This window comes from Bos taurus, chromosome 5 (assembly GCF_002263795.3).
Source record: "Bos taurus isolate L1 Dominette 01449 registration number 42190680 breed Hereford chromosome 5, ARS-UCD2.0, whole genome shotgun sequence".
In the NCBI taxonomy this organism is placed as follows: domain Eukaryota; kingdom Metazoa; phylum Chordata; class Mammalia; order Artiodactyla; family Bovidae; genus Bos; species Bos taurus.
Genome location: NC_037332.1, coordinates 75,403,079 through 75,415,005, shown reverse-complemented (window position 1 = coordinate 75,415,005; position 11,927 = coordinate 75,403,079). Strand labels below are relative to the sequence as shown.

General features: G+C 45.2%; 1 protein-coding gene across 1 annotated transcript; it reads left to right on the top strand.

Annotated features, from left to right (window-relative positions):
* Positions 1-7,724: 7,724 nt before the first annotated feature.
* Positions 7,725-8,566, top strand: LOC788541 (large ribosomal subunit protein uL30-like). Its single transcript, XM_059886997.1, has one exon. The coding sequence runs from the start codon at positions 7,758-7,760 to the stop codon at positions 8,406-8,408; it is 651 nt and encodes a 216-aa protein (XP_059742980.1). The 5' UTR covers positions 7,725-7,757; the 3' UTR covers positions 8,409-8,566.
* The last annotated feature ends 3,361 nt before the right edge of the window (positions 8,567-11,927 follow it).

Below are 11,927 nucleotides of genomic sequence, written 5' to 3'. Positions count from 1 at the left end.
GCAAGAAAAGGTGTGGGTGTGTGGAGCATTCTGGGAAATTCTTTTCTCTACTTGGAAAGCTTGGGAGCCTTCCTTGCTCCTCTTGTGGTGAGAGAAACGTGCAGAGCAGACAGCTTTTGGCAGATACCCTATGACTAAAGGAACTGCAGACACTGCAGCACAATCTGGTCCCCCATGACCTCATGGAACGCCATCCTCCTGGCCAGAAGTCCCCCCCGCCCCCAACCAATACCCACCGCCTACTCCCTCTGAACTTCTTATAATGTGCACCTGGGCATCTTCTCACTGTCTAAGTCAAACTTATCTTGAACCAATAAGGGCCCCTGATAACAAGAGAGGAGGGACCTCAGAATTGGGGCACCAAGGAAGAATCCCCAGAGAAGGGGTTCCAGGTTAGACAGTCATGCTTGCCATCTGATCCCGAAGCTTATTAACCTGGTGGGTCTCCAAGACATAGCATTCCCCAACGCCCAGATCACTGATTCGCACTAAACCAACCCTAAACCTAGGAGCTTAAAATGACCACAATCATTTATTTACTTAGATTGTGCACTTTGAGCAGGGTTAGAAGGTATGGCTCATTTCTGCTCCATGGGGCATCTGCTGTGAAAATGGCTGCTTCTCTCACATACCCTGTGTCTCAGCTGGAGGCTGGTTGGGCATCACTTTTTCTTTGTTGGAGCTCCGCCTCTCCTTGCGGCAGTTTGGGCTTCTCCCTGGCATGGTGACTGTGTTCCAAGTAGTCTCTCAAGGAGACAAGACTCAATGTGTTAGAACTTATCATGTCTTAACACTGGCTTGTTAATGTCCCTGTGATCAGAGACAAATACGGTCAAGTCAAACTTCTAGTGGGAGGTGGCTAAACAAGAGCATTCCTATCAGCAGAAACAGTTCACTGGAGACTCACCACAATAACTGTCTACCACAGTGACCATCATCCTCTGGAAAAATCAAAAGTGTATCTCTGGCAGAAAAAGGGAGCGGGCCCCTTTTTCCACAAAAAGGAATGACATCTTTAAGGTAGGATTGGATGTAGTACAGGGAAGTGAATTTGGCTTGATTTAATATTTACTGGGTACCTTACTGTGTAAAACATTGAGTTCAGCTCAGCTTTCTAATATTAGGTACCTAATTTCTGCAAGACACTGTTCTTCTGTGAGAAAAACTAGATTTCATCTTTCAGTTCAGAGCAGTTCAGTCACTCACTCATGTCCGACTCTTTGTGACCCCATGGACTACAGCACACCAGGCTTCCCTGTCCTTCAACAACTCCAGGAGCTTGCTCAAACTCATGTCCATCGAATCGGTGATGCCATCCAACCATCTCATCCTCTGTTGTCCCCTTCTCCTCCCACTTTCAATCTTTCCCAGCATCAGGGTTTTTTCCAAGGAGTCAGTTCTTCACATCAGGTGGCCAAAGTACTGGAGTTTCAGCTTCAGCATCAGTCCTTCCAATGAATGTTCAGGACTGATTTCCTTCAGGATGGACTGGTTGGATCTCCTTGCAGTCCAAGGGACTCTCAAAAGTCTTCTCCAACACCACAGTTCAAAAGCATCAATTCTTCTGTGTTCAGGTTTCTTTATAGTCCAACTCTCACACCCATACGTGACTACTGGAAAAATCATAGCTTTGGCCAGATGGACCTTTATTCACAAAGTAATGTCTCTGCTTTTTAATATGCTGTCTAGGTTGGTCATAACTTTACTTCTAAGGAGCAAGTGTCTTTTAATTTCAAGGCTGCAGTCACCATCTGCAGTGATTTTGGAGCCCCAAAATATAAAGTCTCTCACTGTTTCCATTGTTTCCCCATCTATTTGCCATGAAGTTATGGGACCAGATGCCATGATCTTAGTTTTCTGAATGTTGAGTTTTAAGCCAATTTTTCCACTCTCCTCTTCACTTTTATCATGAGGCTTTTTAATTCTTCGTTTTCTGCCATAACGGTGGTGTCATCTGCATATCTGAGGTTATTGATATTTCTCCTGGCAATCTTGATTCCAGCTTGTACTTCATTCAGCCTGGCATTTTGTGTGATGTACTCTGCATAGAAGTTAAATAAGCAAGGTGACAGTATACAGCCTTGACATACTCCTTTCCTGATTTGGAACCAATCTGTTATTCCATGTCCAGTTCTAACTGTTGCTTCTTGACCTGCATACAGATTTTTCAGGAGGCAGGTCAGGTGATCTGGGATTCCCATCTCTTGAAAAATTTTCCACAGTTTGTTGTGATCCACATAGTCAAAGGCTTTGGTGTAGTCAATAAAGCAGATGTAGATGTTTTTCTGGAACTCTCTTGCTTTTTCGATGATCCAACAGATGTTGGCAATTTGATCTCTGGTTCCTCTGCCTTTTCTAAATCCAGCTTGAACATCTGGATTCAATAGTAGCTATTGAGTAGCTACTATCTGCTCTGTCTTCTCAGAGCCTGCCACTGTTTTATCAATTAAGTCTGGTGGTGGTTTAGTTGCTAAGTCATGTCCGACTCTTACGAGCCCGTGGACTGTGGCCTGCTAGGCTCCTTCGTCCTTGGGATTCTCCAGGCAAGAATACTAGAGTGGGTTGCCATTTCCTTATCCAAGGGATCTTCCCAACCCAGGAATTGAACTCGTGCCTCTTGAATTGTAGGCAGATTCTTTACTGATTGAGCTATGACTTTGGCCACCTGATGTGAAGAACTGACGCAATGGAAAAAACCCTGGTGCTGGGAAGCATTGAAATCAGGAGGAGAAGGGGACGACAGAGGATGAGATAGTTGGATGGCATCACTGATTTGGTGGCCATGAGTTTGAGCAAGCTCCAGGAATTGGTGATGGACAGAGAAGCCTGGAGTGTTGCAGTCCATGGAGTTGCAAAGAGTCAGACAGGACTGAGCGACTGAACTGAACTGAACTGAACTGAACTATCTGCTCATTACATATGGCAACTGAAAAAAAAAAAAAAAATGAGCCATCTAGAGAATTGTAGCTAAAGTAGACCCCATTCTGTTCTGATGTAGAAATTATAATATGCCAGATGTTTGTGGTTGTGTGCCAGGTGCTTTACATACACACAGCCTTATTTCATCCTTATGCCATCCTCAATGCTATTATCATCCTCTTTATGAAGATGAGGAAACTGAGGCTTGGAGAGACCAAGGAAATTCTCCAGCAGGAAGCTGGGGTGGAAAATTCAGGAAATTCTGTCCAAAGTTGTTTTTTGATCTACCAGGCAATCATAGATACTGAGGGCCATAATCACTTGGCTCTGTTAGCCACCGTAGGGCACAATGGTATGAATTAATACAGTTCCGTCCTTAAGGACATCACAGTCTGCAGAGAATTGATGTGGAAGGAGCTGGCCTTGAGGCTCATCCATCCATCTGACAAACACATACTATGCATCTACCCTCTGTCCGGTACTGAACAATAAACCAGAAGTTCAGAGATGAATAAAACATGGCGCCTGTCCTCAAGGAGTCCAGAGTTTGGTGGAGAGACGAATCAATCAAAGACGCTCATAAGTTTTACACATGCCATGAGAAGGTCATATGGGGCCAATGGAAGCACAGAGATGAACCTGGGGTGGGAGAGAGGGCTGGGGGCTCATAGATGACCTCATAGAAGAGGAAGATCTTGAGGTGAACCTTGGGACATGAGTAGGTAGGTTCAGATGGCCTGGAAGAGTTACAGCATTCCAGACTGAAGATATTGTGTGAGCACAAACCTAGCATGCTTATTTGGGGAGCTGCTTATTTGTTAATCTTGGAGGGTAGGACTCCAAGGTGGGGCACAAAGGTCAAGGGGGAAAGGTTCACAGAAAGAGAATATATACTTAGATGGGACTGTGCCTTGTGAGGGTTTTGGATGTGAGATCCAATCCTCCCTCCAGGAGCTTAGAGTCTGGCTGGAACACAAAGGGCTGATAATGACAGAAGCAACCACATAGCCAAGTTGAAAAGATGCTCAATACCTCCAATAATTAGACCATTATGCAAATTAAAACAATAAATTCATAGAGTTGGCAAACATTAAAATGCAAGTATAGGTGAGGAGAGAAATGAGAAGTCACATACACTCCATGAATCATGAATCCAGAACAGCAAGGAAGAATTTAGCAAGGTTGAAATTAAATTTTACAACCTAGCACTTCAATTTCTGCACAGCTTAGAGAGACTCTGAAAAATGCACACAAGGAACCTCATGCAAAGTTATTCATTGCAGCATTGTTTGTAACAGCAAGACAACACACAGATCTGTTAGGCAGAGAATGGACAAGGCGGGTAATTTATGACAGTGGAAAGGGCTGAACCACATCTACATACACCAGCATGGAAAGATCTCGTGATATATCATAGTGGGTGGAAATGACAGTCTGCAGAATGAGCCTTACAGTATGAAATGTGCCATTTATGTAACCTTCAAAAAGCACACACCCAACAGCTTCATTGCTCGTCAGAGTTGAGCAATTTTCCACCTTCACAGTATGGAAGGTGGATTGAAAGGATACTGCAGAAATTCAGATTCACATTACATTTGTTTTGTTTCTGTAACTGCTTTGTTTCCTGTAACTGCTGGCGAGAGCTGGCAAGATGCCCTCTGAGAGAGCTCAGATGCTCAGGAAGAGCCTGAGTAAGAGAATGTGGGGAAGGTGATTTTAAGTTAAACAAGCAATTTCAATTTGAACAAAATGAACAAATGAACAAAGACATTTTATGCCTTTGCTTCAGTTAAAGATTTTATCTCCGGACATTAAGAGAAGCCCTTTTTAATTAAACATTGAATATTCTGGAGAGAGAGAGAAGCTGCAATCTGGGCAAAATAAAACATGCACAGCTTTTAAAACTTAAATGAGACCTTAATTTCACTGGTGCTGTTTCCAACAGCATTCCTTGTTCATTGTGTTTCTGAGGTCATTAGGTGGTGGTGGTGGTTTAGTCGCTAAGCTGTGTCCAACCTTGCGACCCCATGGACTGTAGCCTGCCAGGCTCCTTTGTCCATGGGATTCTCCAGACAAGAATACTGGTGTGGATTGCCGTTACCTTCTCCAGGGGATCTCCCTGATTCAGGGATTGAACCCGGGTGTCCTGCATTGCAGGCAGATTCTTTACTGACTGAGCTATGAGGGAAGCCCATTAGATGGTAGACATGGTGATTCTTAAGTTTCTAGGAGGTACAGGGACCAGGTCTTAAGTCGCATTAGTGCATAGAATGGAAAAGTTATTCATCCTTCCATTCTTGCAGGACTTCATTTACTCAAAGTGATTCATATCTGTCTTCATATTTTCTGTGATATTCAAGTACCACCTGAGGGAGAAACCTACAAAAGCAACTTCCAATGCTCTATCCTGGGACTCAGGCGACCTGCTCTACCTGGCTGTTATCCTAGTCCAGCTCACTCCCTGTTGGTAGTGTCTCTAAATTACAGGAAAGTACTTAGACCTTAGAAATCCAGCGTGTATGTGCTAAGGAGGGGACCCAGAGACCACTTAATTACACCTTTCTAACCATGTATTTCCAGCTCTTCATTCATAGCTCCATTTTATCGCTGTGGAAGCTAAGGCCCAATTGAGTGAACTCCTGTTTAATCTGAAAGTGAACAGTACACATGGTCAGCTTTGCAAATCCAAACTGTCAGTGACAGTCCAGAGTGGCTGGAAGAGGCTTTCTGCCTTCTCCCTCCAGGAATCATTGTCTCTGTGGTAAATGGGAGCTAGCAGCAGCTGTAATAAGTCCCAGCTTCCCCCGTGGCTCAGCAGTAAAGAATCTGTGTGCAATGCAGGAGCTGCAGGAGACCTAGGTTTGATCCCTGGGTCAGGAAAATCCCCTGGAGAAGGGAATGGCAACCCACTCCAGTATTCTTGCCTGGAGAATCCCATGGACAGAGGAGCCTGGCAGACTACAGTCCGTGGGGTCACAAAGAGTCAGACACGACTGAAGGGAGAGCATGCATGCATGCATGCACACAGTAAGTCCAGGGGAAATCCAAGAGGCAACAAGAGACTCTGCAGCCATAAATGACTCTCTAGCTGGGCTCTAGTCCCTGAGAAGATCACCTTGCTTATCAGAGACTCATTTTCCTTTATCTCAGGGGAAATAACACCAGTCTCAGGACTGTCTGAGAAAATGCATGTCCAGGATCAGGCATAGCACATAGCCCTCTTTCAGGCATGTAATAAATGCTTATTCTTTTCTTTCAGGCCTAGGTTTCCCAACTGTGTTTCAAGAAACACTGGGACATATTAATAGGTATGATGTAAAGAATTGTCCCATTGTCAAATGGATGATGCTGATTTAATTTTCTTTTTGTGCAAGATTTCCTAGGACCTGGAATATGCAAAGATTCATTGTGCCACTGCAAATTATTGCCTAGTCTTCACTGTTTTCCATTGTGCCTAGCACTCAGAAAGCCACCAAGAGCTGTGACAATAAAACTGATTTTATTAAAATTGCAGGTTCAGAAGCTTGGGGAATCATCTGGGGGAGAAGAGCCTTGATTTTTTTTGGCAGGGGGAGAGTGGTGGTGGATGGACTCATGTGTCAACCAGGATGCTCCGTATCAAGGCCAAAGGGCCTGGCTTCCTCCCTCTGGCCGAGCCTGCAGGCATCTCATCTGGGAAGTTTTTAAGTAATAAGAGAAGGCACAAGCCTGTCCTTAGGACAAGAGGGTGAGTTTCATGGTGATCCTGTGTGAATTAGGCCATGTGAGGGATAACCCAGCCTCTTCTCCCATTCTTGTGCTGCTGGCTTCCCTGGACTACAAGCTAGAGGGTGACTTGCTCCAGGTAGTGGCCAGAAGGCAGGCCTGGATCTCCCCCATTCCTAGTCTCTTTTGGTGGACTTGCATTTACCAAGAACGTAGTATGTACTGGGTATTTGGCACAATGGAAGAGACAGAGATGAGTTGTCCTTATGTTCAGAGGGTTCCCAGGCTACAGGGTGATAATAACAGAGGACAGAGGGAATTCCTTGATGTCAGGTGGTTAAGACTCTCCCTTGCAGTGCTGGGGATGTGAGTTTGATCCTCGTCAGGGAAATAAGACCCCACATGCCATGGAGCAACCATGCCTGTGCAACTGAGAGCCTGTGCACTGCAATGAAAGATCCTGCATAATGCAACAAAGATTCTGCATGCTGTAACAAGACCTGACATAGCCAAATAAAATTAAATAAATATTTAAAAAAATAATGGAAGACAGAGATGAGCAGAATGCTAAGGAGTGTAGAGGGTAAGCCCTGACGTTTGCTTTTTTCTTCTTGGCAATGCAAGGGCCTGATTTAAGCTTTCATCACAGAGGCATCCACTTGAAAGATGGAGATCACAAAGAAGCACATTGAGCAGCCACAGGACTAAGAAAAGAGCCATGCCACCCCCCACCCCACACCCCTACCCCTCCACTGAGTCTCCTCAGTTTTAGAGATCTTGGTTGATTTCAATCACTGACTATTTGGGTCACTTGTTCTCACACTTTAAATTTCCCTGCTTATGTTTTAAATTCACCAATAAACAGTGTCAACTTAAAAAAAAAAAAAAAGCACAATATGAGAGTTGTGAGCTAAGTTTTATTTGGGGCAAAATAAGGACTATAGCCCAGGAGATAGCATCTCAGATAGCTCTGAGAAACTGCTCCAAAGAGGTAAGGGAAGGTCAGTATATATGTGATTTTGGTAAAGGGGGAATACAGGCAATCAAGCACACATTTTTTTACAGAAGGTTGCTGCTAGTCATGGTAGCTCAGCTGGTAAAGAACCTGCCTGCGCTCTTTCCCGGCTGGAACCATGGAGGGTGCAGAAGAGAAGAAAAAGAAGGTTCCTGCTGTGCCAGAAACCCTTAAGAAAAAGCGGAAGAATTTCGCAGAGCTTAAGATCAAGCGACTGAGAAAGAAGTTTGCCCAAAAGATGCTTCGAAAGGCAAGGAGGAAGCTTATCTATGAAAAAGCTAAGCATTACCACAAGGAATACAGGCAGATGTACAGAACTGAAATTCGAATGGCTAGGATGGCACGAAAAGCCGGTAACTTCTATGTACCCGCGGAACCCAAATTGGCGTTTGTCATCAGGATCAGAGGTATCAATGGTGTGAGCCCAAAGGTCCGAAAGGTGCTGCAGCTCCTTCGCCTCCGGCAGATCTTCAACGGCACCTTTGTGAAGCTCAACAAGGCGTCAATTAACATGCTGAGAATTGTGGAGCCATACATTGCATGGGGGTACCCAAATCTGAAGTCTGTAAATGAATTGATTTACAAGCGTGGTTACGGCAAAATCAACAAAAAGCGAATTGCCCTGACAGACAACGCATTGATTGCTCGATCTCTTGGGAAATATGGAATCATCTGCATGGAGGATCTGATTCACGAGATCTATACCGTTGGAAAACGTTTCAAAGAAGCAAACAACTTCCTGTGGCCCTTTAAATTGTCTTCTCCATGAGGTGGAATGAAGAAAAAGACCACCCATTTTGTAGAAGGTGGAGATGCTGGCAATAGGGAAGACCAGATCAACAGGCTTATTAGAAGGATGAACTAAGGTATCTACCAGGATTATTATTGTAATCTGGTTAATAAACAATCGAAACAAATTGAAATGTACTGTCTTGGTTGACTTTTATCTTTCCTTTGCAAATCTTGGTGCGAGAAGATTAAGTCAAATCAACAGCCTAGCCTCTTGGATGCAAAACTTACGGTCCAGCCTGTGTCTTGTGAAAAACATTCCTTGGGTTTATTGAAAATTTTCCTGTACAAAAAACAATCCTGATTTTCCATTTTCAGTTGGCCAAACTGGGTCTAATCTAAGAAAGCCTATGTCACAGACTTTTGTGCATGATAAAAAGTTCAGTTTACAGATTAAAAATGTTGCAGAAATTCAAAAAAAAAAAAAACAAAAAAAAAACACCTGCCTGCAATGTAGGAGACCCTGGTTCGATTCCTGGGTTGGGAAGATCCCCTGGAATAGGAGATGGCAACTCACTCCGATATTCTTGCCTGGAGAATCCCTGTGGACAGAGGAGCCTGGTGGGCTACAGCCCATACGGTCACAGAGAGTCAGACACAACTGAGGGACTAAGCACAGTACAGTACAGAACTGCTAGTCACGAGGAGAATACATGTCACCAAGACATCTCCATGAGGAGGTACAAGAATCAGGCTCATAAATTGGCTCCTGCTGTCTTCAGAAGACCTGTTCTGCCAGTTTTCCCAAAGCTCAGAGTGCCTCATTTCTGTCCTCTGCCCTGAACTCCTTTCCGAGGGCATTGAAAGTCAGCAGCTGCAGCAGCAACTGATTTAATAATCCTAGTAGAGGTGGATGGCAAGTGCCAATCTGTAGTTTGACAAGAATGAACACTCAGAACCTTAGCCCCCCACCTTTGACCCCAGTAAAAGTAGAGACCCAGTTTGTTCTCTCTCTCTTCCTCCCCAGGACCTTGCTCTCCGGCCCCACTGTACTGTGTAATTTCCAGGTCCTGTAAATAATAAGCCTTTATTTTCTCAGTGTTTCCTGATGGTTATTGCTGAAGTGGGCCTTGCAATTATAATAAGAATCACAAGGGCTTCCCTGGTGGCCCAGTGGTTGAAAAGCCACCATGCAGTGCAAGGTCTAGGAATATCCCAGTCTGGTTCGATTCCTGATCTGGAAAGGTCTCACATGCTCTGGAGCAACTAATCCCGTGCTCCACAAAAAGAGAAGCCTTTGCCATGAGAAACTGCAATGAAGAGTCGCCACAGGGTTGGGGGTGGAGCGGGGGCGGGGGGCGGGGAGGAGAGGGGAAACAACCTAAAAGTTGAGAGTTGTGCTATATTAGGTGGATTTTCTGAGAACTTCAACCCCAGGAGACAGAGGAACTGCTCCCCAGAAGTAAGTGGGGGGTCCTGGCTATAGAGGGGTTTTCTAACAAAGACTAAAGGTAGCTGGAACATCAAAAATTACCATTAATTAAAGAAAACCAGGTATCTCAAGTTAAGGAATTTAGCTTTTCTTTGTATGGGAAGATACCAGAGTCTGGGCTCACTGAAATCACTCCTTTGATATACACCTTTGATATCTAGGGCCGGTATCCTGTGCTTTCTCATCCTGAGTCCCCTCAGGGCTCACCATTTGAGTGGCTATAGTGGTTGACAGATGCAACATTCTTTGTTTGCTGGTAGGCAAGCAACAGTTTTCAGTCACAGATCTTAACCTATGATCCTTAAGAGATATTCCCTAGGCTCTTGCTTTCCCTTTCATTCTATTTACCTGTTTACCCTGTTGCCCAGGGTGAGACCCACTCCTCAGCTTCCTCGAAAGGGTCCGCCACAGGAAAGGTGAGTCACTGTGGAGAGCCTCTGTGTCCTTGGATTTAAGGGACTAGAAACCCAGGCAGAGTCCATTTAGAAAATAGCACTGAGAGCTTTACATATATCAACTCAGTCACAACGCTCCTTCAGAGCCGTTTCCTTTAACGGTCCCATTCTACAGATCTGGAAATGGTGGCACAGAGAGGTCCACGCAGTCGGTAAGTGGTGGAGCTGGGATTTGAATTCTGAGGGTCTAACTCTGGAGTCCTTGCCCTTAACCACAGGTTACATTGCTCTGAAGAAATGTAAACAGTGGTTTCCTCAGGAATTAGTGTAGGCATGGGGCGAGGCTTCTCGAATGTTTGTATCTGAGTCCAGAGGAGGAAGTTCACACAGGGATTTTCATGTTGGCTGATCCTTAAATTCTTTTTTTTTTTTTTTTAATTCTTTCTGATAGTGGAATGCCAGTGATCTTTTAAAAGCTGAGTGAAGGAGGAGGCAAGCTTTCGAGTATTTGATCTGAGTGAGAGCCAGATAATGTCAACAAGGAAAATTAACCTGGGTAAATTGTTTACAGGCAACCAGGCATGCAGGGAGTCTTGGACTGTGGCCTGAGGTCAGCAGACCACGTACTCCATCCCTAAAGAGAAGCATGAAAGCAAAGGCTGGAGGGACTTTAGAAAACCCTTGCATTCCCTTAATTAACAGATGGGGAAAATGAGGCACAAGGAATCAAGTGAAGTGATGAGCTCTTGGTGACCTCCTTATCTTTGCTAACCCAGCTCACGCTGGCAGGCAGAGCTGGGACTTGGGTCTCAGGATTCTCCCTTGGGATGCCTGACTCAGCCAACAAACATCTGTGAACCCCTGGACGGGCTCCTTAAGGCTGCTCTGAATCCTGGGGTCCTCATATGAAAGGAAAGTCAGAGAACAAATCTCCTCAGGCAGCTTGATGGACAGAGGGTGGTCAACGGCTCCCTAAATGTAGTGGTCAGTAGCAGTCCTGGTCCAGGGTAGGTGCTTGATAAATGCTATGCAGTCATTTTATCTTCCACATGGTCTTGCTCCCCAGAAATCATTAAAAAGCAAACAAGCAAAGAAAGAGGAAAAAAGGTAAAAACTCAGTTGGGAAGCAGAAAAGCTGAGAGGGGAGATGGAGGGTGAGAAATAAGAGCCAGGGGCCCCCCTCCTTGGCGTCTGAGCGCAGCTCGGCCTGCAGGAGACAGATAAACACATGACCCATTGCCAGGCTGCCTGGGCCCTGGTCAGCTGACTGAGCAAAGAGAAGTTCAGAAAACAAAAACACTTCTAGAGCAGTCCCTGGGGGTACGAGCCTTGGAGGGCAGCCTGAGTTTGGGGTCCTCAGAAGCAGACCCTGGAGCAGGGATCCTGTGAACGGTTTACTCAGGAAATGAGAGAGAAATAAAATGTACATTATGAAGTAAATTACCATGTGGACAACTGGAAAGAACTTGATTCCCCAAGGAAGTCTGGGAAGCGTCTGGACCCTGGGCCTCAGAGTTACCCCACTGAAGGGTGGGGGCAGGGTGTGGGGCTCTCCAGGGGCCCCATGTCCCTGGTCCCTGGAGCCTTTGGTGAGCTCTGTTCCCAAAGCCAGAGAGCATCCTCTGTCCTGTGGCTGGGTGCCCTGGACAGTGAAGATGGCGGCAGTGTGATG